General features: G+C 38.2%; 1 protein-coding gene across 4 annotated transcripts; it reads left to right on the top strand.

Annotated features, from left to right (window-relative positions):
* Positions 1-2,196: 2,196 nt before the first annotated feature.
* Positions 2,197-11,957, top strand: LOC145764470 (SPRY domain-containing protein 3-like). 4 transcript variants are annotated; one of them, XM_082576084.1, is made up of 12 exons: positions 2,197-2,556; positions 5,276-5,382; positions 5,622-5,718; positions 5,990-6,179; positions 6,744-6,950; positions 7,493-7,642; positions 8,056-8,165; positions 8,587-8,720; positions 9,245-9,456; positions 10,154-10,300; positions 10,593-10,726; positions 10,859-11,957. In XM_082576084.1, coding segments are annotated over exons 1-12 (1,599 nt in total). In that variant the 5' UTR covers positions 2,197-2,446; the 3' UTR covers positions 10,860-11,957. The 4 variants fall into 4 exon arrangements, 3 of the variants coding, with proteins under 3 accessions (XP_082432210.1, XP_082432212.1, XP_082432211.1); XM_082576085.1 differs by lacking the exon at positions 2,197-2,556 and having other exon boundaries at positions 5,313-5,390; XR_014288481.1 differs by lacking the exons at positions 10,593-10,726; positions 10,859-11,957 and having other exon boundaries at positions 9,245-9,945; positions 10,154-10,182.
* The last annotated feature ends 10,509 nt before the right edge of the window (positions 11,958-22,466 follow it).

Below are 22,466 nucleotides of genomic sequence, written 5' to 3'. Positions count from 1 at the left end.
AAATTGCGGAATGAAAGCTTGCAAAATGCAATCTAGTGTTAAAAAAAAGAAAACAAATCTGTTGCAGTGGTGCCACCAAGGATGCCAGAGCTTGGTTTTTCCACCCAGATCTGGGTTTTTTTGACCACATCTGGGTTTTAAGTTTTTTTTTCTCAAATTGAGGTAAATCTAGGTTTTTTGGTTTTTAACTTTGTACAGAGCTTGCACGGTATTAAGGCACTGGGATCCTCGATAAATGGTCCACACTGCAACACAAAAATGATAAGCTAATGTTTTTTGAATCAGCTAGTGCAGTCAGTGAGGTACAGGATGCTGAAGAAATGATCCAACTTTATGAAAATGTGGATGACTAAAAATTGGAGTAGTACAACTATTTGTGTTACTGAACATTTATTTATTGTGAATTTGAGTTATTCTTTTCAACATTATGTTCAAATGAAAAAGGCTAAGCAGGATTTATTGCTAAGAACCAAGTTACCATAGTTGTACACGATACTGTAAGCACTAAGCAGGCGTGATGATTCTCCTCAGCCGCAGTCTACAACTCACACACAACAAAAAGTTAGTTCAAAAGTCAAAACTAACCTTAATGGCTAGCCTATACACTCGTACATCTAGTCAGTTTTAGAAATTTTGGTTAACGCTTTACCATAAAGGCAATTTTGAACCAAAATCTTTGCTGTGAACCCATATAGGTCTGTCAAGCTCTTGTTTTTGTATATAGTTATATTCATATATAGTTATTTTGCTTCTTTGTGATGTCATAGATGTTGCCATCATGTTGTTTGGTTTCCATTGGGACAAATTGATTGAAGCTTTGTCGTGGCGGATGGATGTTGTCCTTAGTGATTCTGAGGTTTTTTTTCTGCAGATTGGATTACGGTTATAATATTTAATATCTTTTCAGGAATTCAGGTTTAGAGGGTTTTTTTGCAGATTAAATTACAGTTACAATATTTAATATCTTCTCAGGAAGTACAGGTTTAGAGATTTTTTTTTGGCAGATTAAATTACAGTTGTAATATTTAATATCTTTTCAGAATTATCGATTCTTTACTGTTTGCATGTTTTTTTCAGACCTTCTGATGATCCGTTAGGTGAAACAATTTGTAAAGGCTTCAGATAGTAATAACTATATTTGATTTAGTTATATTCATATATATTATCTACCGTACCATACCAACATAAGCATGTAGGCTATATTGTATAATTATATATACCTACGTGTTACTATTTGTAGCTTTCTGAGGCTTTTGTGTAATGATTTAAAATGGTGCTAAAAGCACACGCAGGTTTTTTCAACCGCTTTACTACATATTTTCTGGACCTGGGTTTTTTTGTCTCATCTGGGTTTTTTTTAGCACACAATCTAGGTTTATTGGCAATTTGTCACTGGCATCCCTGGGTGCCACTCCTAGTACCTAAACCTAGCCTAGTGTTTTTCCACTAGATCTAGTGTTTTTGGATTGCATCTAGTGTTCTAGTGTTTTTTTTTGCTAGCTGGTGTTTTTTTAGCGATTATGTTGGTGTGCATAAGTTTGGACAGTGTTGAAAGTAGTCCCACCTGTTTTTTGTTTGGCTGCATCAATGTGTTTTGTGTTTGTAGTGCTTTTCAAAGTGGACAGCGAGTTTTTTGTCTGGTTACACCCAATGATGACCAAATTTGAGATATTTAGCATAAATACTTTAAAGAATACACACAAATGAATGTGAAAAGTGTTCAAAGTAGACTAAAGTAGGTAGCGTCGCCTACGGTACCTTATGGTAGGCTTAGACTACATTTTGTCGGCTTACATTTGATGAGTGTGGAGTTCTTAGACTACACTACCTCAGAGATTGTGAGTAATATTGCGTTTTTGACAATATATTTGCAAAGGTCAAATTTGGGGATAATTTGAAAAATTTGGGCAAATTTTGTTCGCTCCCCAAAATGTTTTACTCCTATGGCTATGATCATGGCTCTCACTTTCAAGGAAATTTAGTTCTATTTTCAAATTTTAAGGACTTTTAACCTTCACTAACGCCATTGACTGTAATTTTTGTACATTATGCATATAAATGATCGTGTTTTTGTAATACCGTACTACTGTAGTGTTTTTTTTTTGTGAATGTTTTTTTTAGTCAAATCTAGTACTTTTCCATGACAAGAGAGTGGCAACATTGATCTGTTGTGTTGTTACATCAAATGTAGGGTAGCACTTTATAAAACCTCCACAGCCTGTTTCACCCTAAAAGGGGATCATCAAAAACTTCAAATAAAATCTTATTTGATAATTGAATGTTTTGTTATTCAGTTTTTGTCAGTAGGCTACTTTCTCTTCGCTTGTATTTCTAACATTGAATGATGGGAGTCAGGGTAAAGTGATTCAGCCCAAACTCGAAAAGGATTTGACAATTTGTAAAATAGGTTTTAGGTTTATACCACATATTAAAAATACTTGTGATTATGGAAAGAAAACATAGACAAGACCCTTCTAGTTTGGTCATGGCAACACAATCCACTGACAAGTTTTCCTACAGATGTGCAAGAATTAAAGTAAATAGTGAAGTTTTAAGGTGAGTAGGCTACCTGGAATGGTAAAATAAACCTTTTTTCCAGAGATGCAGAGAAAAAATTGTATATATTTTACTATTCAAATTATTTCAGATTTTACACCAAGATTTGAAACCAATATTGGCAAAAAAACTCTCCATTTCTTGTGTGTTGACGTGTGGAGTGACATTTCACATGACATAAAAGGTTTACCATTCCATCGCTTTAAAAAAAATGTCAAAGACCAACTCTTATGTGGATAATATACATGCATACTTTAACCCATTAAAAGCCGCCACAAGTTCCCATTGCTCTTTTTAGGAAATATTTCAGCCACAAAGTTGTATTGCCATAAGTTTTGAATTAGTTTAAAAAAATTTGATGATTTTTGCTTGTTTGATGCATTTTTTTGTTTGCCTTTTAAAAGGACACCGGCCACATAGTCAAATGTAAATCTCGCGATACCTTAACATAAGAAGGTGTTTGTTTGGGTAGAAATTTGTCAGATCTTTCTTGAAGGACGTTTCAAAGTTATTGTATGAACATATTATATTCACGATAACCATCGGCGTAGCTAGTGGGAGGGTGCCCCCCCCCCCCATTAGGCAGTCCCCCCCCCCCCCGGTAGGAAGCTTGTAGCGGCAGAATATTTTTAAACCTAAACAAAAAAGTATAGTAAAAATATTTTTTGAAGCGGATTTGGCTCGAATTCTATTTGCTGGTTCCTACTTCACGCGTTCAGGGGTGCAAAATCATGGTCCGCCGCGGGCGGCACAAACCATAGCGATACCCCACTGACAGTCGTCGGCTCCAGCTTGTGACCGAGCATTGGTTTCGTCATCAAATCGAATTTGGCTTTGGATGGTGATGTCATATATGGCTTTGGAGGCCAATCTATGATGGAAAAGACGTAGGCAAAAGTCAAATTGTATGGGGAGGTATGGATTGTATGGAGGGAGGGACGTGGTAGTTTTAACTTTTCTAGTGTTCGTTTTTCTTGGACTTTTTGTATCCTTTTAAAACTTCCGTGCCTTCCTTAGATTTTTTCTCCAGAGTAATCTGTCACTAGCAAGGTTTTCTCATGAATCCAGATCAATGTTTGCATGGTTGAGGGAGATTTTCAGCTGATTTTTGTATCTCATTTTTGGTCTTCTGGGGGGGGGGTTCCTGTCTCTAGTTGTCCCTCCTCGTTGTCCCTCTCATGACATGTCCTGTCCAGCGAAGGCAGTGTTGTGTTGCAATATGGTGGCTTCTGAACTGGGCAACCAAGCGCGATCAAGGAGTGCATCTTTGGTGAGACAATCGTCCCAACGAGTGCCTAGCATTTGACTCAGTTTCTTTCCTCTGTTGAAAATTTTCAAGACGTTTGATGTCACGGCGGTATAATGTCCAGGTTTCACAAGCATAGAGAAGAGTGGATTGAACGACTGCCCGGAGGACCATAATTTTGTGCGGATAGATATAGCATGATTGTTGAAAACACGATGGTTAAGTCTTCCATAGGCACAATGTGCTGCTTTTACACGATGTTCAATATTCTTTGACAGTGTTACAAACAAGCAAAAAAATGTGGCCATGTGGCCGGTGTCCTTTTAAAAGGCAACAACAAATATAAAGCAAAATAAACAAATAAAAAAAGCAAAACCTTACACAAATTAGAGTGTAGTAGGAAGCACAATATTATAAAGTGTCAAACTATGAAGAAACATAATTCATATATATTACCAATAGGCAGTAAAACATGCATGTTCCTCCTCACTTCACTTCATCCGGCACTTCTTATTTTTCAACAATTTTCAAACTTTCACAAAATTCAGAAAAAGTACGTTGTTTGCAAATATTTATCAACACCTTCCAAAACAGACCCTAAACAACTACTAGCAAGTCCAAAATGATTCAATCAAAATAAGATGATGCAATACTGATGCATTCAAAACGATGTCCTTTTAAAAGGACACCGGCCGTAAATGGGTTAAAGTGCTTTAATGCAAAGAATACCTTTCTCAATATAATATTTTATCGTTCTTCTTAATCTTTGTCATTTACAGCAGTATCAAATCATCCGGATTTATTTGTTTTTCATAATAATTGTTACTTTGTGGTGGTGGTGTTTACAGTTTTTTGGCTGTTATATTGTAGTTAAACTCTAGTAAATGCTGTATTCTAGCACACAATCACAGACTGGTCGTTGGCTTAATCTGGGTTGCTGGTTTGAATCTTTATTCTTTGAAAGCTTTTCTCAGTCCGAGGCAGAACATTCAAATTAACACTCAACAGCCATTGTTGTTTTTTAATATTGTGGCTAAACCCTTTTTATTTCCTAAAGTTGTGTGCCTGCCATTGCACACCTGTATGTATGAATGTGTTCGTTAGATTTATTGTTATGAGAGTGGTGACTGACTAGATGACTGCTCATGGTTTGCTACTATCGTGATTGCGCCATAATCTAACCGACAGCTATAAATTACAATGCATTGCTTTGACTTTTACATTGTTCTTCAAATCAGGTTTTGACCATTCATCAGCATTTTACATTTGTAATTTTACTTAGTACAAATTTTTTCAAATACTGGTTGAGTGTTGAGGTTGCTGTTATATTTCTATTCGTTGTGCTGTAACTTAGATATCAGAAAACATCACTAATCTTATGCAACCTACAATGATTGGATCCATCTGCTTTTGCTTATTTTTTCAAAAGATCAAATTGTTACTACTATTCTTATTTTAAACACTTCTTTTTAGTTATGATCCTGGAAAGAGCACTAAAGTTGGATGCTTTGTGATGTCACAATGTCTTGATGAAATGCACAACTATTTTGAAATCAAAATTTTAGATGGCGGAATTGCATGTTAGTTTGTAAGCTTGATGGTTTACGATAGCATATACATTTTATTTAAAATAACCTAGACAATAGACATTGAATGCTTTTGTAGAGTATATCATATAATATATATGTTGGTCAGAAAACCAGTTATAAACTTTTTAGAATTTTTCAAACCGAGATAACATACCTGTAGATTATGCATTATCCTTTTGTAGTTTTGTGCTATGAATATGGCTCAATTGTAGCTAATTATTCTTCTCTAGGTGCCATTTCTGTTGGTCTTGTGCCATTCCAATATTCTTTAGAAGCTCAGCCAGGATGGAAGGAAGGGTCTGTTGGTTTCCATGCCGATGATGGGAGGTAAAAGCGTGTAACTTCAAACTGCCTTGTAAACAATTTGTTAGCACTGGTTACACACTACACAGAAACAATCACTTTGAATATTTTACCAAGCTTATCCTAGTTATTTTTGCTTGTTATAAATCAAGTTGCTTAATAGCTATATTGAGACTTTTTTCTTAAGGGCATGCATGTCTATGTAGCTATTTAGAAAATTATTTTCGATATTGCTTATATATACGTAGTAGGCTACTGTAATGGTATATACATATATTTTTCAAAATATTTCCAGGCTCTACCAGCGTAAACTACGTAAAGATGGGTTGTTGTCGGAAGGAAAGCCGTTCGGTCCCCGATGCAAAACGGGTGATAGAATGGGATGTGGGATACGAAAAATTGATGAACTGTCACTGCAGCCAGATCTCATATTTGGAGGGCCGCAGTGCAAGCTGGAGGTCTACTTCACTGTCAATGGGACTGAGGTGGGCAGTGAAATATCATTAATAAATCAACCACACCAACCTCTTAAAGTTTTTAACGTCCACCTTAACAATGCTCAATGCTCATACTCATTACTCATACTAACAGTGCTCAACATCATTGTATTATTATGTCTTGTCTGTCTTTGGTACAAGAAAGCAAACTCTCCCGAAGTTATATTTTTAACATTGCCTTCCTTGCTGTTTGATAACGTTAAATGTTTGAAACGTTTTAAGCACTTTCAACTTTTTGGTTGTGTATATAGTTCCTAAGTTGTTCTATTTAAATGATAAATCTTGGAGAAATTTACAGTCTTTGTGTCTGACTGTTCACTAGGGTGTTTCATTTGCTCCCTTTATTGGAATTTTGATCTGTCCCTAAGTTAATTTTGTTCCATTTTGGGAAAACTAAATTTTGGGAAATTTTGGGAATTTGTGCAACTAGTTTCTGGTTCTGTTTCTTGCTATCTTTAGCAAGACTGTGTTTTCTTGAAAAAAATTATACAGAATATCCTATATTATACAGAATTGAGATGAGAACATCTTTTGTTATTATTCCCTACCCAGGTCGGTTCCACCACCATGACCGTCCCAGACCAGGCGGACGGTCTCCATCCGTGCGTGGGAATGCATTCCAATAAGGAATCCGCCCAAATCACCGTCATCCCCGGGTCCTCAGCGCCACTCAGTGACGTCACATACGACGACTTCATGCACGTTGATGACACGGAGGATGAATGGGTCAAAGTTCATGACGTCAGAGTCAACGGTCAAGTGCGTGGAAAGTCTTATCTCGTAATTTAATATTAAGGATTTTTATTTCGATGTTGGCGCCCTTCATGTTGGAATGTAATACATTGTTGGCGTACATGGATGCGAGGATGACTGATGAGGTCTATCTCTGCAACGGAACAAATGTTGCAGGATGGACATGACAAGAATGGTTGGGACGCTCTTGCGGCTAGCTTGTGGTGTTCTCGTTGTTTAACGGTGGGTAGTACAACACTATGCACACATTAATGGTAAACTTCATAATACGTCCAGCATCATGCCAACATCTTGCTCTACCCGCTCTATTCCTATGTAAAAGACCATACGATTAGGTGTGTGGCTGTTCTTCATATTGGGCTACAGTGGAATCAATTAAAGTGAAGTGCTCTGTTGATTTTACTTCCCAATGGTTTCACTTTATGTCTTTTAAACATGTTTTTATTGCATAGACATTTAGACAAGGTATCAACTAGGGTGTTATAAAATTGATGGTTATAAAAATTAAGCATATGATTATGTTAAAGTTACAATTTATTCTCCATCAGATCATCGAGTACACTGGGAATGGGCTAAACATCCACGACGTTGGCTTAGCGCAAGCGAAGACCGCTCTGAGCACACGAAATCATTATTTTGAAATTGAAATACTGGAGCCGGGGCAACACTGCTACATCGCCATCGGGCTGATCCACAAGGTAAAGTGCTGGTTGTTTCTCGTAACGAGAAAACGTTAAATTTCCGGCCCAAAATATCGCCACGCTGTTGGCTATTGTTAGTAAGACAACGGCATAGCTACGTTGCCCGGCATCTGGGACAATGATATTTTTACCTCGTTTAATGACTTTGTGTGAACCATTATTGCTACAGTCTGCAAATTGTTACCAAGAATGTAAATTCAATTTAATGCCCTTTTAGTGTTGCGCCCGTGGACAGAAGTCCCGCTTTGCTCTACCAGTTACGATAGTGATAATGATAGTGACATCATAACGATAGTTCTAATAGTGACATCATAATATACTAAACACCAACTCACAGTCTTACGCTCCTGGTCTAATTGTGACGAGTGAATTGTTGTTTGTTGCTTTTTTCTACGATTCTTTGTACGCAGAACTACCCCTTGCATCGGCACCCTGGATGGAACATTGGCTCAATTGCGTACCACGCTGATGATGGGAAGATCTTTCTGGGGAGAGGCCAAGGAATCCCGTTCGGACCCCGGTGAGAGAGGCATGCTCTTTGAATTTCTATAAGTGGCTGAGCATATTGCACCTAGTCCGAAGTTAAGATCATGGCATTGATCACTGTCGCGGCTTTATGGGTATTTGTAAGTAATGTATTTACTTGCCATGCTCAGATTTAACGCTCTAAATTCTATGTCAAATTTTAAACATTGAAATAACTTCAGTATTAAACGACTAGTTCCCTTGAACTTTTTCCATCAAAATACCTGTTGACGTGCCATCTTTTCCGTTTCTTTGGTGGTAGAATGCTTATTTCCAAATTACTGATCAGAAATGATAAAAGCTGTAGGCTGTGACTCTGAGGTGTTGCTTAACCACTGTCACCAGCTATCGTTGTCACGCTGCAAGAGCGATGTTCCTAAGACAAGTTCTCCTAAGGTAAAAAACCTATGTTGCAGTTGCTCCCGTGGTGACGTCATGGGATGTGGTATACAGTTTCCTTTCGAATACGTCTCTTCACTTCCATCAGCAAGCGATGATGAAGACCTAGATGAAGATGAGGAGGATTACAATTACAAGCCAGCACAGCCAGGTGAAGGGTGTGTAGTCAACTGAAGGGGCTGGCTGGAGCTGGATAAGAATAATAAGATTAAGAATCAAAGTGAATGAGAGTTTGAGGAATTAAGGGAACAGTACAGATAAGTGATTAAGGGGTCTATTGGAAAACCACACAACTGGTTATGATCTGTGTGCTTGCAATTTTAATAAACAAGTTGTTTTCCTAAGGCCAATTTCTACTATGTTCCTGTTTTCTACTTTTGATTTCCCTTAACTGAAGCAGAAGGAAATAAGTGAAGCGCCTCGTTTCTTTATCGCTCATACTGACTTTAATGAAGCAATCAGGCAGAGAAAATGACAACTGTCTGTTCTTGTAGCTTTGTTCGTTCCGCTTTTCAGATTACAGCTGGGTGAATTAAACGAAAATTAGCACAAACAATTTTATAAAGTTTTTGATATGACCTGACAAGGTATCGAATCCCCGTTCACCAAGCAGCTAAAAAGGGGGACTTGTCCTGGGTTATAGCTTTCTGAAACAAATTCCTCTTGATTTCGTAGACGCAGCAGCGCAATACTTGGATTTGATGGATGAACCTGATCAAATCGAACTCATAGATGATCTCTTGGAATCGGGGGACGAGGAAGATTTTCTGTGGCCTCAATATGGGAAGTTCGATGATTTGTTATGGGGACCACGCGGTGGCAATGCGGAGGAGCCGATGCCTATGGACTTCCTGCTGGAGCCGGGTCTGGGCCGAGGCAACTTGGAAGTAATTTCAACAGAACTTACCGTATATAATGTTAGAACGGGACTCCGCTATCTTCGTAAAAAAAATCTTGAAGCTAGTGCTTGACTTAACTGAAATATATAATGAAGCTTTTTGCAGCTGAAAAGTTTAAATAATCTCATTTTCATTTGCAGATAATTTTGAAAGTGGGTCTAATTTAACGGTTGTGCACGAAATGATTGGAGGAGGTTGTCTGGGACATTCGCTGCTTTGTGTTTGCACCAAGAGAGCATTAGTGCTCGCTTGCTCATACAGCATTCGTTTATATCTATGTTGAATACCTTTTCAACATAACATACTGTACGTTCTACACTCGCGGCTCCTTACTTTAGGTCCGCGGACTCCTTGGACATCCGAAAAAAGGGATCCACGAATGCATTAGTTTGAAGAAAAGCGTTAAAATATAAAATTTAAGGATAATTTCGTCACTCTTGGCAGTTCAAGCACTTGCAGAATAAATATTATGAAAGGGTAGGCTACGTGGCTTCAAAGAATCGGGCGTCATGATGATGTCATAATGAATTAATAGTATCGTCTGTTAGATCATCTCTACATCTTTGTGTCATCGTAAGATCTTCATGTGATTGCATTATTTCTTATTCAAATAGAATCGATTCCGTTCATTTCTGTTTTAGTTGAACAACTTTGTTTCATGTGTTCAAGCATGTGATGTTTTTAGAGGTTCTTCGACGACCATCTAAGGCGCGGCGGCGCTGGGGAGGGGTTCAGAGATCGAGTGCATGTTCGGGGTGGGATGAGAGGGGGCGGTCTGCGTGCCCACCATCACCCCATATATGGGGGCAAAGATAAAAGCATCTTGGTAAAGGTGGGTGGTTGTGCCCTATGTGGGAACATTTAAGTTAAGCGGACAGACTATTTGTACCAACACAACTATCGACATTTTGATTGTCATGTTACAAATTTATGAACTTTCATTCAATTTAACTCCAGGAAGGTTTATCTTCGTGGATACCAGCAGCATCTTTAATGACTTTATGACGTCTTTATTGCTTCCATCGAGTTTTTTTAATTTGATTGATGCATCATTACACCGCAAATTGACACATGTGTTCTTTTCAAAATGCACTGCAAGCCAATGTCATCATACTATATTTCAGGTCTTCTTCACCAGAAATGGGCACATGGTCGGACATAAGGAAGTAACCATGCCTAAGGAAGGCTTCTATCCCGCTGTGGGAATGCTCAGCTCCAAGGAGAAGGTCAAGGTGGAGCTGCATCCACTCTCTGGATGGTGAGGGTTGGGTTGACGCTATGCTTGTGATGGAATAATGGCTACATTGTCGACTGCGCTTGATCAAAGCTTTTTAACCAAAGCTCAAACCATACACGGTAGTTTTAATGAAGTTGTTGCATGTTATTTCAGATCGAATGGTTGTCTGTCATCTGAAGCGACTGTTGCTTCTGCGCTGCTTGTCTCTACGTCACAGAAGAAACGCGGGCATCCTGTGTGAAACGCAAATAAAGATGCAGGATTGGTGTAATAATCCCAACACTGTGCTTTGAACAGTTTTCTAACCCTGTACGGTTCATTGAAAGCGCTCTCGGGACGAGGTTGATTGAAGCCACTGGACCCTGCAATGGACAGTTTTGTTTTGAGCTTAATTTGACGCCTTAGCTTAATTAGTGCAATATCACTGAAGAGGCGAATAACTTTCGTCGAGTGTTGTCGCTTGTGCCACTATGCTCTCACATTATGACGATGATCTATTGTCATTGTGACCTGGTTCGAAGCAGTCGTGATCAACAATGACTTTCATGTTGTTGCGTTCCCTTCATTGCTCGCTGCTGGCACCTCCTCTTATTTGTGCACGGTAGTCTACTGCTTGCATGGGGGAAGAGGGGTTGTGAACTTTGAAACCTTTTTTTGAGAAGGGATGTGGAACTAAGTTAATCCCCTCTATAGCTACGTCACTGTTCGTAAGTTTGTTTTTTAAGTATTTGGTGACTTCATGATGTGTTTTTGTTTGACGTAGACCTACACTTTGTGTAACTTACTTGATCAAGTTCTTCAAATTGCGCATCTGTAAAAGTTTCAAATCATCTTTTTCATGACCGCAAAAGGATTTCAAGAATTTAGTTTTGCTTATGTTTTGTGAAGCCTACTGTTACATGTTCGTGAAGTCTTGCAGTGGAATTAAAAAAAAAGATTGTCTGAGTGCTTCATAGGTTAGTTTAATTAAGTTACCTATTTGAATGGGCGATGTAGGTTTATTATCGTAATGTTTTCTCAGTTTTTGAAGGACACAAGGTATTTCTACTTCTTACATACGTTGGTTGACGCTATTCTGCACCCAGCTGGTGTGAAATAAATTATTATTACATACATTGCTGAAAACATGTGTTGAGATGTTTTATTTTTGGTTCTATCAGATCTTTTATTTTGTTTGTTACTGATGCTAAGTGAGGGATTGATGCGATCGTATCATGATTACCTCCCCATAGCCAAACCAAGAAATAATTACTTAAATGATTTATTGACCCAGTCCCTTCAAAATCGTAAAATAAGCATTTCAATTATAACTTCCATTCCCGTGAACGCTTTGGCGAGGATAAAAGATCTTATTGGTAGTCGAAAACCTCGGACTACAGCCTGCACTTCACGTCAGGTAATCAAGAAGCGACACACCATAAAAGCCGTCCTGGCAAGTGGCAGCATCTCATTCCAACGAAGACTGAAGTCTAGTAGGCTACAAAATAAAGTTATTTTTCTTTACATATTTGCCGTGAGCTTGCTGCAGAAGCGTTGCTTACAATCATTATGCCTACCACCATTAAACATGATGAATTAACGTAAAAACAAACGCTAAAAAAATTGCAAATCCCAGAAAGGGCAACCGAGCCTCCACAACAACATGAGTGTGTGGCTCCTGTGAGCTTTCTAGAATTCTGGAATCTGTGCAACACCGTAGGCGTAAAGCGCAATCTCGTGTTTAGTAATGGAATTCAAAGCACTGGATTTTTAAGAATGCTTAATCGCACCCTGGCAATTGCGTCTCACATGCGTAGTTTTGCGGTCTCCTTACATTGTGTGTTCGTGAATAGTGAATGCATTGCTCCCAGCACTACATTTCCGACATGAGCTCGTGGAAAAAGTGTAGCAAGTAATTTGGTCTCACTGTTCTTCGGTTTGAAGTTATGGAATAACTTTTGGGCAACAACGCTTTATCAACTATAAACAGAAACTTCATTTTGGGTAAACTGCCTGGTTTAAGCTTTCTTAATCTGAAAATGACATTTCAAACAATCAACATTTCTATCGCTTGTGATCTGGCAGCTCTGACAGTGGTCAGTGAGCCCAACGCACAAACAAGTCACAAGCAAAGATGCCAGAGCTTGGTTTTTCCACCTAGATCTGGGTTTTTTGATCACATCTGGGTTTTAAGTTTTTTTATTTCAAATTTAGGTAAATCTAGGTTTTTTTGGTTTTTAACTTTGTACAGAGCTTGCACGGTATGAAGGCACTGGGATCTTCGATAAATGGTCCACACTGCAATACAAAAATGATAAGGTACCTACCGGTAATGTTTTTTGCATCAGCTACTGCAGTCAGTGAGGTACAGGATGCTGAAGAAATGATCCAACTTTATGAAAATGTGGATGACTAAAAATTGGAGTACTACAACTATTTGTGTTACTGAACATTTATTTATTGTGAATGTGAGTTATTCTTTTCAACATTATGTTCAAATAAAAAAAGGCTAAGCAGGGTTTATTGCTAAGAACCAAGTTATCGTAGTTGTACACCAAACTGTAAGCAGCAAGCAGGCATGATGATTCTCCTCAGCCACAGTCTACAACTCACACAGCAAAAAGTTTAGTTCAAAAGTCAAAACTAACCTTAATGGCTAGCCTATGTATACAGTACACTCATACATGTGTCAAATCATTATATTTCAACAAGAAAATTGCAATTTGTAACCCAATGTCTCAAAAACTCATGAATTTTTGATATAAGGTGCACTTGAATGAGCTAAATCCGATAAAAAAAATTTCAGTGAAATCCATCAAGAAATGGTGGAGTTACACTGATTTGATTGCACCACTAGAGGCGCTGTGCGCAATAAGGTAAAAATACAAATATTGATAAAATTTGCAGTTCTAATGCTAGGAATGTGGCAAAAACTGGTAATGTACCATTTTTGGGGGTGTAGAATTCAAAAATGGGGTCAAATTAAGCAAAAAAGACTTGCAAATGGGTCAAAACTGGGATTTTATATTCAAAAGTGACCCATTTCAAGTGCGTGCCCTCCGAAAAGGGGACGATGTTTCGAAAAAATAAAAATAGAAAAATGACCTTCGACCTAGGTAGCGAGACATGGAGATTGAGAGAGAGTGAACTGGCAATCCTGAGAAGAACGGAAAGGTCAATGGTGAGAGCAATGTGTGGGGTGAAAACGAGAAGGGAAAAAAGGACTGAAGAATTGTTGGATATGCTAGAGATGAGAGAGACCATAGACCAACTGGCAAGGGCAAATGGAGTAAGATGGTATGGACATGTGATAAGGAGGGAGGAAGGAAGTTTTCTTAGAAAGGCATTAGATCTAAAGGTGGATGCGTAGGCCTACTCGTTGTAAGCAATATGGTTAAAAGTTGTTCAAATTGCAAACTTTTGCTTTTTATAATAATTACTCTAGCATTGGCCAAACAATTGAAGTAGGTTAGTGACAGTTACTAGGCCTACTGTAGTTGTTAAAACTTGAAAACTCTGTTAATGATCCGTATTATGTTACGACGTACTCTGCATCAAAAAAAAGATTGAGCAAAGTTCCAGCTTTTATAGTTTTTTAATCTAAATAGCTATCGTAAGCTATACTAACTACTGAGCAGCCTATCAGATAAAATATTGAAAATTTCAACCATAGTTAAGTGGCTAATACTTTAATGAGGGGAAGCTTTTAAAAAAAAACGGTTTCAACTGCAATGCTTAGACGATACCCTAATAATTTTAGTCTTCTGTTGAAATGTACGGTATAGCCTATAATTCAGGGTTGAGAAAAACCGTTTTTTTTTTTAAAAAGCCCAACCCGCCCGGGTTTTTTTCAAAAAAGATCCAAAAAAAAGGTAGATTCATGCTTATTTCACCTCAAAACTACTTTTTACGAATGAAGTGCCTTTCACTCACAGTACATGCTTGCATAACTCAATAAAATAATGCACTAGGGCTGTTGTTGCTTGAATGTTGCATCATCCATTAATTTCAAGATCAAGTTGGATGTTGCATCATCCACTGATTTCTATACCAAGTTGATGCTACCGTGGTAGAAATCACATTATTGCATCATTTGCTTTAGATTTGAAGGCAAGGAGCATTTATGCCATCATGTTTAAATATTTTTATTATTTATATATTATATATAGTAATGGATGAGCAATTGAGTGATTGCGTGGCCAATGGCCATTTAGGCAAATGCTCTGAAACAGCCATGCATTAGAATCCAGAATCTGTAATTGGTAAATAGCCTCCTAAATTGCATTTCACATCATATATACAGACTACAGTAGAGTAGTACGGTACTTTCACCAGTTTAACTATAAGGCCTTCTTGCATAAATGAGTTTTAGTGTAGTATACACAAAGTGACATTACTTGATTTTTGTGTACCGTACTGTACAATATCCACTGCGTTTTCAGTTTATTCTTGGAAATTTACTTCACAATCACATCCTTAAGTCCTAATTTAAAGTTTGTTTTAAGTGCCTTGTAGTGTTTTCGTTCCTTTTTTTAATTTTCTAATAAAAACTGGACAAATATGATGCTCTGGGTTTTTTTAAGTGGGTTTTATTAAAACCTTGATTCCCGAAGGTCATCATCATCATAATCCATCGTCGGTTTGTTCCCCACTAGTGGGGGTGGCCGATTGTTTCCTCGCAGCAATTGTTTTAATCCCTTTTCTCCATTTCACTCTGTCCCTTGCATCTTCCTCCTTCAGTCCGACTTTTTTAAATTCATCTTTCACTTGTTGTTTCCACGTTCTTCTTGGACTAACGCGTTTCCTCTTCCCATCCACCCAGATTGGAAAGTTTGAACATTGCGCGGGGGAGAAGAGTTTCAGGTGTTGCATTTGCGCGGCTGTCAACATCAAACGCTGGAAATTGCGTGGTTGTCAATATCAAACGCTGAAAATTGCGCGTTTGAAAATTATTTACAAAAACGTAAGGAAAATGCTTACTGAAACCTTAACTTTGCAATTGCAATACTGTCCTGCCTCGTTGAGCTTCTTTTGGAAATAGCATAACAGCAGCAGCTTAATAACTGTGCTAAGCGTGCTCCTATAGAATCAAGGCGATCTCTATCGTCTTATAGGGATCGTCTTGTATATAATCCGCCCCCCTGATTAATATGACGTCACAAAACGGATGCAGCTATTATTGGGAGGGTGAAAAAAGGAAGGTAAAAAGCGGCGCAATGGAGATGATAAGGCGGAATGGATATGGATTTTTTACAATTTTAGTATGTTTTTACAATAAAAACATTACACCAACGTCGAGTGTTCGATATAAGGCCCTAGGATGACTTAAAACTTATCAATTTGCATCAATTCAACTAAAAAATTGTCTAATTAAAGTTTAACATCAAAGATATAAAACCTTTGCCACTATAGTCAGTAAAGATTAGTTGACTGGTAAAACGGGTCGTACCAGGGCAATTGATAGCACTTTAATTCAAGAACCTTTAGCCAGAGTGCATATCGATACTCCTTACCTTACCGGAATGGTGGAAGCCTTGTGTTTAGAAAGGTGTTTGTTTGACATTGATTTAGTAATTGGTAATGTGGATGAAGCAAGGCCACCTAGTGAACCTGATCCGGAGTGGGGTATATGTGCTGCCGCTGTCACGAGGGCACAGGCAAGGAAGATGGAAGATAATGTAAAGCCTCTAAGGATAGCTGAGGTACAGTCTAAATTAATCGTTACGAGGAATAAATTGGCTGAGATTCAAGAAAACGACCTGACAGTCCAGTGGCGCCGCCAGACCTTCAACATTGTGGGGGCAAAATATTGACAGTGCAAGACAGTAGCATAATCAAAAATTTTGAAAGGGGGGTTGTTGACAGCCGGCGGGCGAAACCCGATGGCGTGTTCGCCGAAGGCGACACTTAGCGGCGGGGGTCTGGGGGGCTTCCCCCAGAAAATTTTGAAAAATTATTTTCAGTTTGGTGCATTCTAAGAGCATTTTCAACAAAATTGTGGGTATGAATATTTCTGTAAAATGGTGCTGTCCGGTGGCATAGCAAAAGGATAAGATCATGTTTTCTTCGGCATTTTTCGGAAATAAAGCTTTCTCTATGTTTTCTTGTTGCTAATTCCAGACTGAGATATTTGAATGTTTGGTATTGGCAAAATTCGCTCTTTTAATGCAGTCTAAAGTCAACCCAAAGTTTAGAAAATGTAACGTCATAGAGGTCATACATCTTGATGAGTGTCAAACAAAAAGCTTTGAGACAATGAAGTTACTTTAGGCTATTTCTGATATATTCAAGTTTTGTATAACGAATAGCTGTTTAGATGTTAATCTAGATCGAACAAGCGATCTCAGCAGTTGCAGATGGCTTGCATCCTTGCACAGTTTGACGAGAAAGTACATCATAGGCTAAAACTTTTCTTGTAGCCTAAACAATGTAGAACATCCGTAAATTCAATTTGAAAGGTTGAAACCCCGAACCCCCCTCCCTTGGCTACGCCACTGGTGCAAGACAGTGGTATATTATTTAATTTCTCTTGTTTTCTACCAGGGCTGGAAAAAATGTTTAGCTTCCCGGGAATCTGTTTTTTAGAGAAAAAATTTCCCGCGGCTTACAATCACGACAATGAGAACCTTATATTTTACTGATCTCCGGAGCTGACGTAAACCTTAAAAGTCATGTCGACATATTCTTGATGCCCCCCTTATCGAAAATTGTTCTTTGTAATACCGCTTTGAAGGAGGATTACGACTATGAACAAAAGAATAAATTTTAAACTTTATTTTGAATTGAAAAGACATGACGTAATGTCTTCCAACCTTAGTTATATATTTTTTCATTATGTAACGTCTTGTAGGAATAAATTGAAAATCAGTATAATCACTCAAAATGAAAGTAATGGGACTACGCATCCTCATTAAACCAATCAATCAATGGTCTTGTTGCACTGAAGATGACAACCTTATATTTTACTGATCTCCGGAGCTGACGTAAACCTTAAGGCATAGATCTGTTAACTCAATTCAAACCCTTAGAAAGTTGGGGGGGGCTGTCAATTCAACTTTTTTGTATCAACAGTTGCATCTCTAAAACCACTGAGGCTGCGGCTACGAGATTTCTTGACTTTTCCTAACTTTTATTCACATTTATTGAGCTTAAATTTTGAGCGAATAAAGATTATAAATTGAAAGATATAAGGCATTTCTCAGCACATCCTCTGAAATATTTTCCCACCAGCTGGATGAAAGTAATTAATTTGGCCCATGTCTCGTTAATCCTAACTGTTTCACAGCGTGAAGGGCATTGGCTGTATGTAAAATAATGTAAAAAAAATTAATCACAACATTAGCCTACTATGCACGTTCTTCATTACTCTACCAAAAAATAATATGTAAACTCACGCTACAAATTACACTCATAAGTGACCTCAACATTTCAACGTATAGGCCTATGACCAGTTCTAAAATTTACATAGTTTTAATTTTCGGATATGCTCAGCGTGAATAATTTTACAAAGTGAATCCCAAATTTTGAAACCGTGCCAAAATCACAGAGATATCACTCCTAAAGCATAAGAAGAATTGACAGCTCCCCCCCAATCTGAGCAAGACTCCAGGAGCCCAACCTTCTAAGGGTTAAAAGTCATGTCGACTTATTCTTGATGCCCCCCTTATCGAAATTTGTTCTTTGTAGTACCGCTTTGAAGGTGGATTACGACTATGAACAAAAGAATAAATTTTAAACTTCATATTTGTATTGAAAATACATGACGTAATGTCTTCCAACCTTATCACATTTTTTTCATTATATACGTAATATTTACCACCACCAAACCACTTTTGACGATCGAATTTGTTAATTTATTATTCGGTAAAATGTTTAGATGATGTCACGTCATTACGCCGATTTGTAATTTCATTCATGACGTCGTATGGATGAAAAACTTTTACAAGTTTTATACTCTGCTGAGATTAAAGAAGAAACATAAATGATAAATATTGGAGAAATTGAGTCTCCTTTACAACTTAAGAATCGAACAACTCAAAACTGCTGAAACAAAACGTTTTGTTTAAGTGAAAGAATCACTGCAAGCAACCAATGCCAAAATGCGCGCGGAAGAAGTCATGGGAGTGTGAGGTATCAAAAACTTAACAGGTTGTTATTTTTCTACATCAATATGTGACGTTAGTTAAAACTTTAAAAAGTCTATATCTTTGCTTCTGTAGAAAATCTTTTTATCTACTGTAACTGTACAATTTAGTCATCAAGGTTTTCCATTCTTTTTTTTAAAGAGAGAGCTTTTACCCCCCCCCCCTCTTGCAACTTGAGGTTGGGATCCAAATATTAAAAAAGTAATAATAATGTGTGTTAATAAAAAAAAAAATTAGAAAGATGATGCTCAAAACATCGGGGGGGGGTAGCTGCCCCGCCTGCCCCCCCCACGCCGGCGTCACTGCCTGACACTGAAGAAATTTGTTAATATGAAAGACTCAATTAAAAGAGAAGGCAGGCGACGGCCATTTGGAGTTTGCTACAGATGCCGTAGACACGGACACTTCGCCAGGGAATGCGTTGCTGACGGCGGACATTCGGAAAACAGACGTTGCCGTGACAACCATTGCTACCGATGTGGGGAGATTGGACACATAGCTTGGAGCTGCCCTTTTGATGAAAAGGCTTGCTACAATTGTCACAAAGAAGGTCATCTCGCCAAGGACTGTCCGGAGAGGAAGTGTTTCCGATTTAAGAAGATGGGTCATCTCGCTCGCCGGTGCACTGAAGACATTGAGGACGTTGGAAACTTTCGCAGAAAACGTAATTATTGTTTTGAAAAACGCCGTCCTTGGTAATTCATGCAACGATGAACTAATGAGTCGTTGAAGATAACTTATGAGAATTGTTTTATCGAGTAATTAATTGTTTTGTAATGTGTTTTGTATTGATTGTGTTTATATATTGTTTGCAACAATATTCTAAGGGGAGGCGTATGTCACAATCGGTCACAATCAATGTGCAATGTCTCGCGATGGGTTGCTTAGTATCTTGACCGAACGCGCTGTTTTAATTATGGAATTCTTGAGCGGTATGTTATTATCGGTCAATAACCAGTAGTAACCTTTGGTTGGCTACAAAACGTTTCATTCACCTGCAAACTGGCATAGCTTAGTAAATGATTGTGTTGGCATAATTCGTTTATACCCATAAACCCGTATCAATCGCTGGGTTACTGATTGGTTGTTGGTTGCTGTCATAAAATCTTATTCAAAATCAGATACTTTCCATCAGATACGGTACACTAACAAAGTTGTGGGCAGCCTACGTGTCGAGAGCTGCAATCAGATGACTAAATGCAGTCACTTGTTAGGCTGTTTATCAGGGACAGTAGGCTAACACAAGCCTACTGACTTTATTCGTTGCTTTATTGCATGTTTGCAATAAAACTGAAAGATAAACAAACACTCACTGGATAAATTCGAGTATGCGCCCCATTCATCAGAATGGATTTCGGTGCCGGGAGCAATGTGGAGTATAATTTCAGCCACGAGAGTAGCTCGGTCCCGGCGCGGCACCAGTGTGATGAAACAACAAAACACTGGAATTAAAACTCCTTTTAAACAGGGTGTTTATTGACATATCATAGTCCATTGTTGGTCACAGCGGTAAACCATAATCTCTTCGTGGGAAAATTGTAACATAAAGTTCCCGAATCCGTTCGTCTGTATATAATGACCGAAGAAACACACACTTGAACTTCTTTTCAAACAGTGTATTTCTGTAAAATTAGCCCGCGGCTATCGAAATGGGGTGCAACGCGATACACCTCTAAAAAACTGTCACTACGATACAGATTACTTGGATAAAAGACGGAGAATTTGTCCAGCTAGCAAGCACCAAATAAACCAGTTAAATGTGCGACCGACTTCCAACAAACAACTTCGAGAATGAATCAGAAAAAATTTGTGATAACTCAAAGGCACGAGAGCAGTTCGTGACGCAATATTTCATGTCCAAACAGGTCTCAAACTGAAACAGGTTTAAACCGGTCTGACACGAGTCTTACGGACGATGGTGCAATTTTGGCTCATGTTTTAGGAATTTCCATGACGTAATATTCAGTAGACCCGAACGGTTTCTACATGACGTTTGACCAGGCGAACAACCGTCTGTAACAATTGTCTACAAATAACAAGTAGCCTAATATGGACAACAAGATATTGACCAATTGTCATAGCTACTAACTGCGTTCGCTGGACTTAACCGCTAAGCAATTACCAAGGAGGATTTTTACCTGAAAGAATTCGACCCAAAACTGTTGTCATAACTTAGAGTTTAGCAGGCTGGGTAACCTTTCTCTTCTTTCCGATCAAAACCAGGCAATGTAAAGTCTTGTTACTGAATCAAACAGGGGTGGCTTAGAGGCTACTGATGAATGATCGATTCGCCTTTACAATGCATTGTAAAAAAGCTTCTCCAGGCGATTAAGTTTGAACGGCGATTGCCCGTTTTGTAGATGAGACATAAACTTGAAACTTTTCAGGTGCATAAAGCAAGACATATTGTTTTAGCTTGGAAAGAAATAATAGTTTTATTGTAAAAATTAAATTACTGAGAATTGGTACAAGTTGGTGAAGTTTAAGTTATCACAAAATAAAGATAGTAGCCTACTTGTTTTGGGGTTGTAGCCAATTGATTCAGGTAGATGTAGGCCTACGATCGTGCTTTCCAACGATGGCAAAATTGCTAAAATCTGAGCAGTATGAGAAAGCTACAGCACATAGTGGCAACGGTTTCATATTTTTGATGTTAAACTTTAATTAGATAAACTTTTAGTTGAGTTGATGCAAATTGATAAGCTTTAAGTTATCCTAGGGCCTTATATCGAACACTCGACGTTGGTGTAATGTTTTAATTGTAAAAAATAGTCACTCGACGTTGGTGTAATGTTTTTATTGTGAAAAAATAGTAAAATTGTCAAAAAATCCATATTCATTCCGCCTTATCACCTCCATTCCGCCGCTTTTTACATTCCTTTTTTCACCCTCCCAATAATAGTTGCGTCCGTTTTGTGACGTGATATTGACATAAGAAGCGGTGTTTATACTGTACGAGCAATGGAGCACCATTGTTGCCATTATTTAGTTGCAGTCTCGCGGCTGGACGGAGCGATTTTGCGCGGCTGAGGTTGTGATTTTTAGTGAATTGCGCGGCTGCGCTTGTGATTTTTCGTGAATTTCGCGGCTGAAACCGCGGCTGGAATTTGAAGTGCGCGGGGGATTTATCCCCCGCGCAGGCCAAACTTTCCAATGTGGGGCCTACCATTTGTTTTATTTTGTGCAACTTCATTGATCAAGAACTGCATTTTTGAAGTAGCCTAGGCTATATATACAATAAGTGATATCTTGGAAGTGATGTTTAAGATCACCAAAACTTGTGATATTGCCCATAGGGTAGGCTGGTGGTTGAATACAAGGCCATAACCATTCAGTCATGTAGCTTATACCTGGACTGGATATATACCATAATTTGAGCTGTCATGTTTTGTTGAACTTAATAAGAAAGTTTCTTTAAGAAAAGCAGTTGCATCAAACAAAAATCTAAGAGATTGGGTTCCGGTATCTGGTCATTGGATGGTTACATTGAATATAAAATGGCCCCTTTCATTGATCAGATTATATACAGCTTGCTTTTTTGTAAACTGGAGACTACACTTCGAATATATTTTATCACATATATATATACTTTAAACCTCTGATGGTAATTGACGGTAATTGTGCTTTGATAGCTTGGT

This window comes from Aplidium turbinatum, chromosome 2, assembly GCF_918807975.1.
Source record: "Aplidium turbinatum chromosome 2, kaAplTurb1.1, whole genome shotgun sequence".
NCBI classification, from domain to species: domain Eukaryota; kingdom Metazoa; phylum Chordata; class Ascidiacea; order Aplousobranchia; family Polyclinidae; genus Aplidium; species Aplidium turbinatum.
This window is presented reverse-complemented; position numbering and strand designations above follow the sequence as displayed.

Excerpts from the sequence above, each read along its gene's own strand:
- LOC145764470 (XM_082576084.1), top strand. The coding sequence starts at position 2,447 with ATGGAAAGAAAACATAGACAAGACCCTTCTAGTTTGGTCATGGCAACA. Across the intron at positions 8,721-9,244 it reads TTACAAGCCAGCACAGCCAG|ACGCAGCAGCGCAATACTTG; the intron begins GTGAAGGGTGTG and ends TTGATTTCGTAG. Across the intron at positions 10,301-10,592 it reads ATAAAAGCATCTTGGTAAAG|GTCTTCTTCACCAGAAATGG; the intron begins GTGGGTGGTTGT and ends ACTATATTTCAG.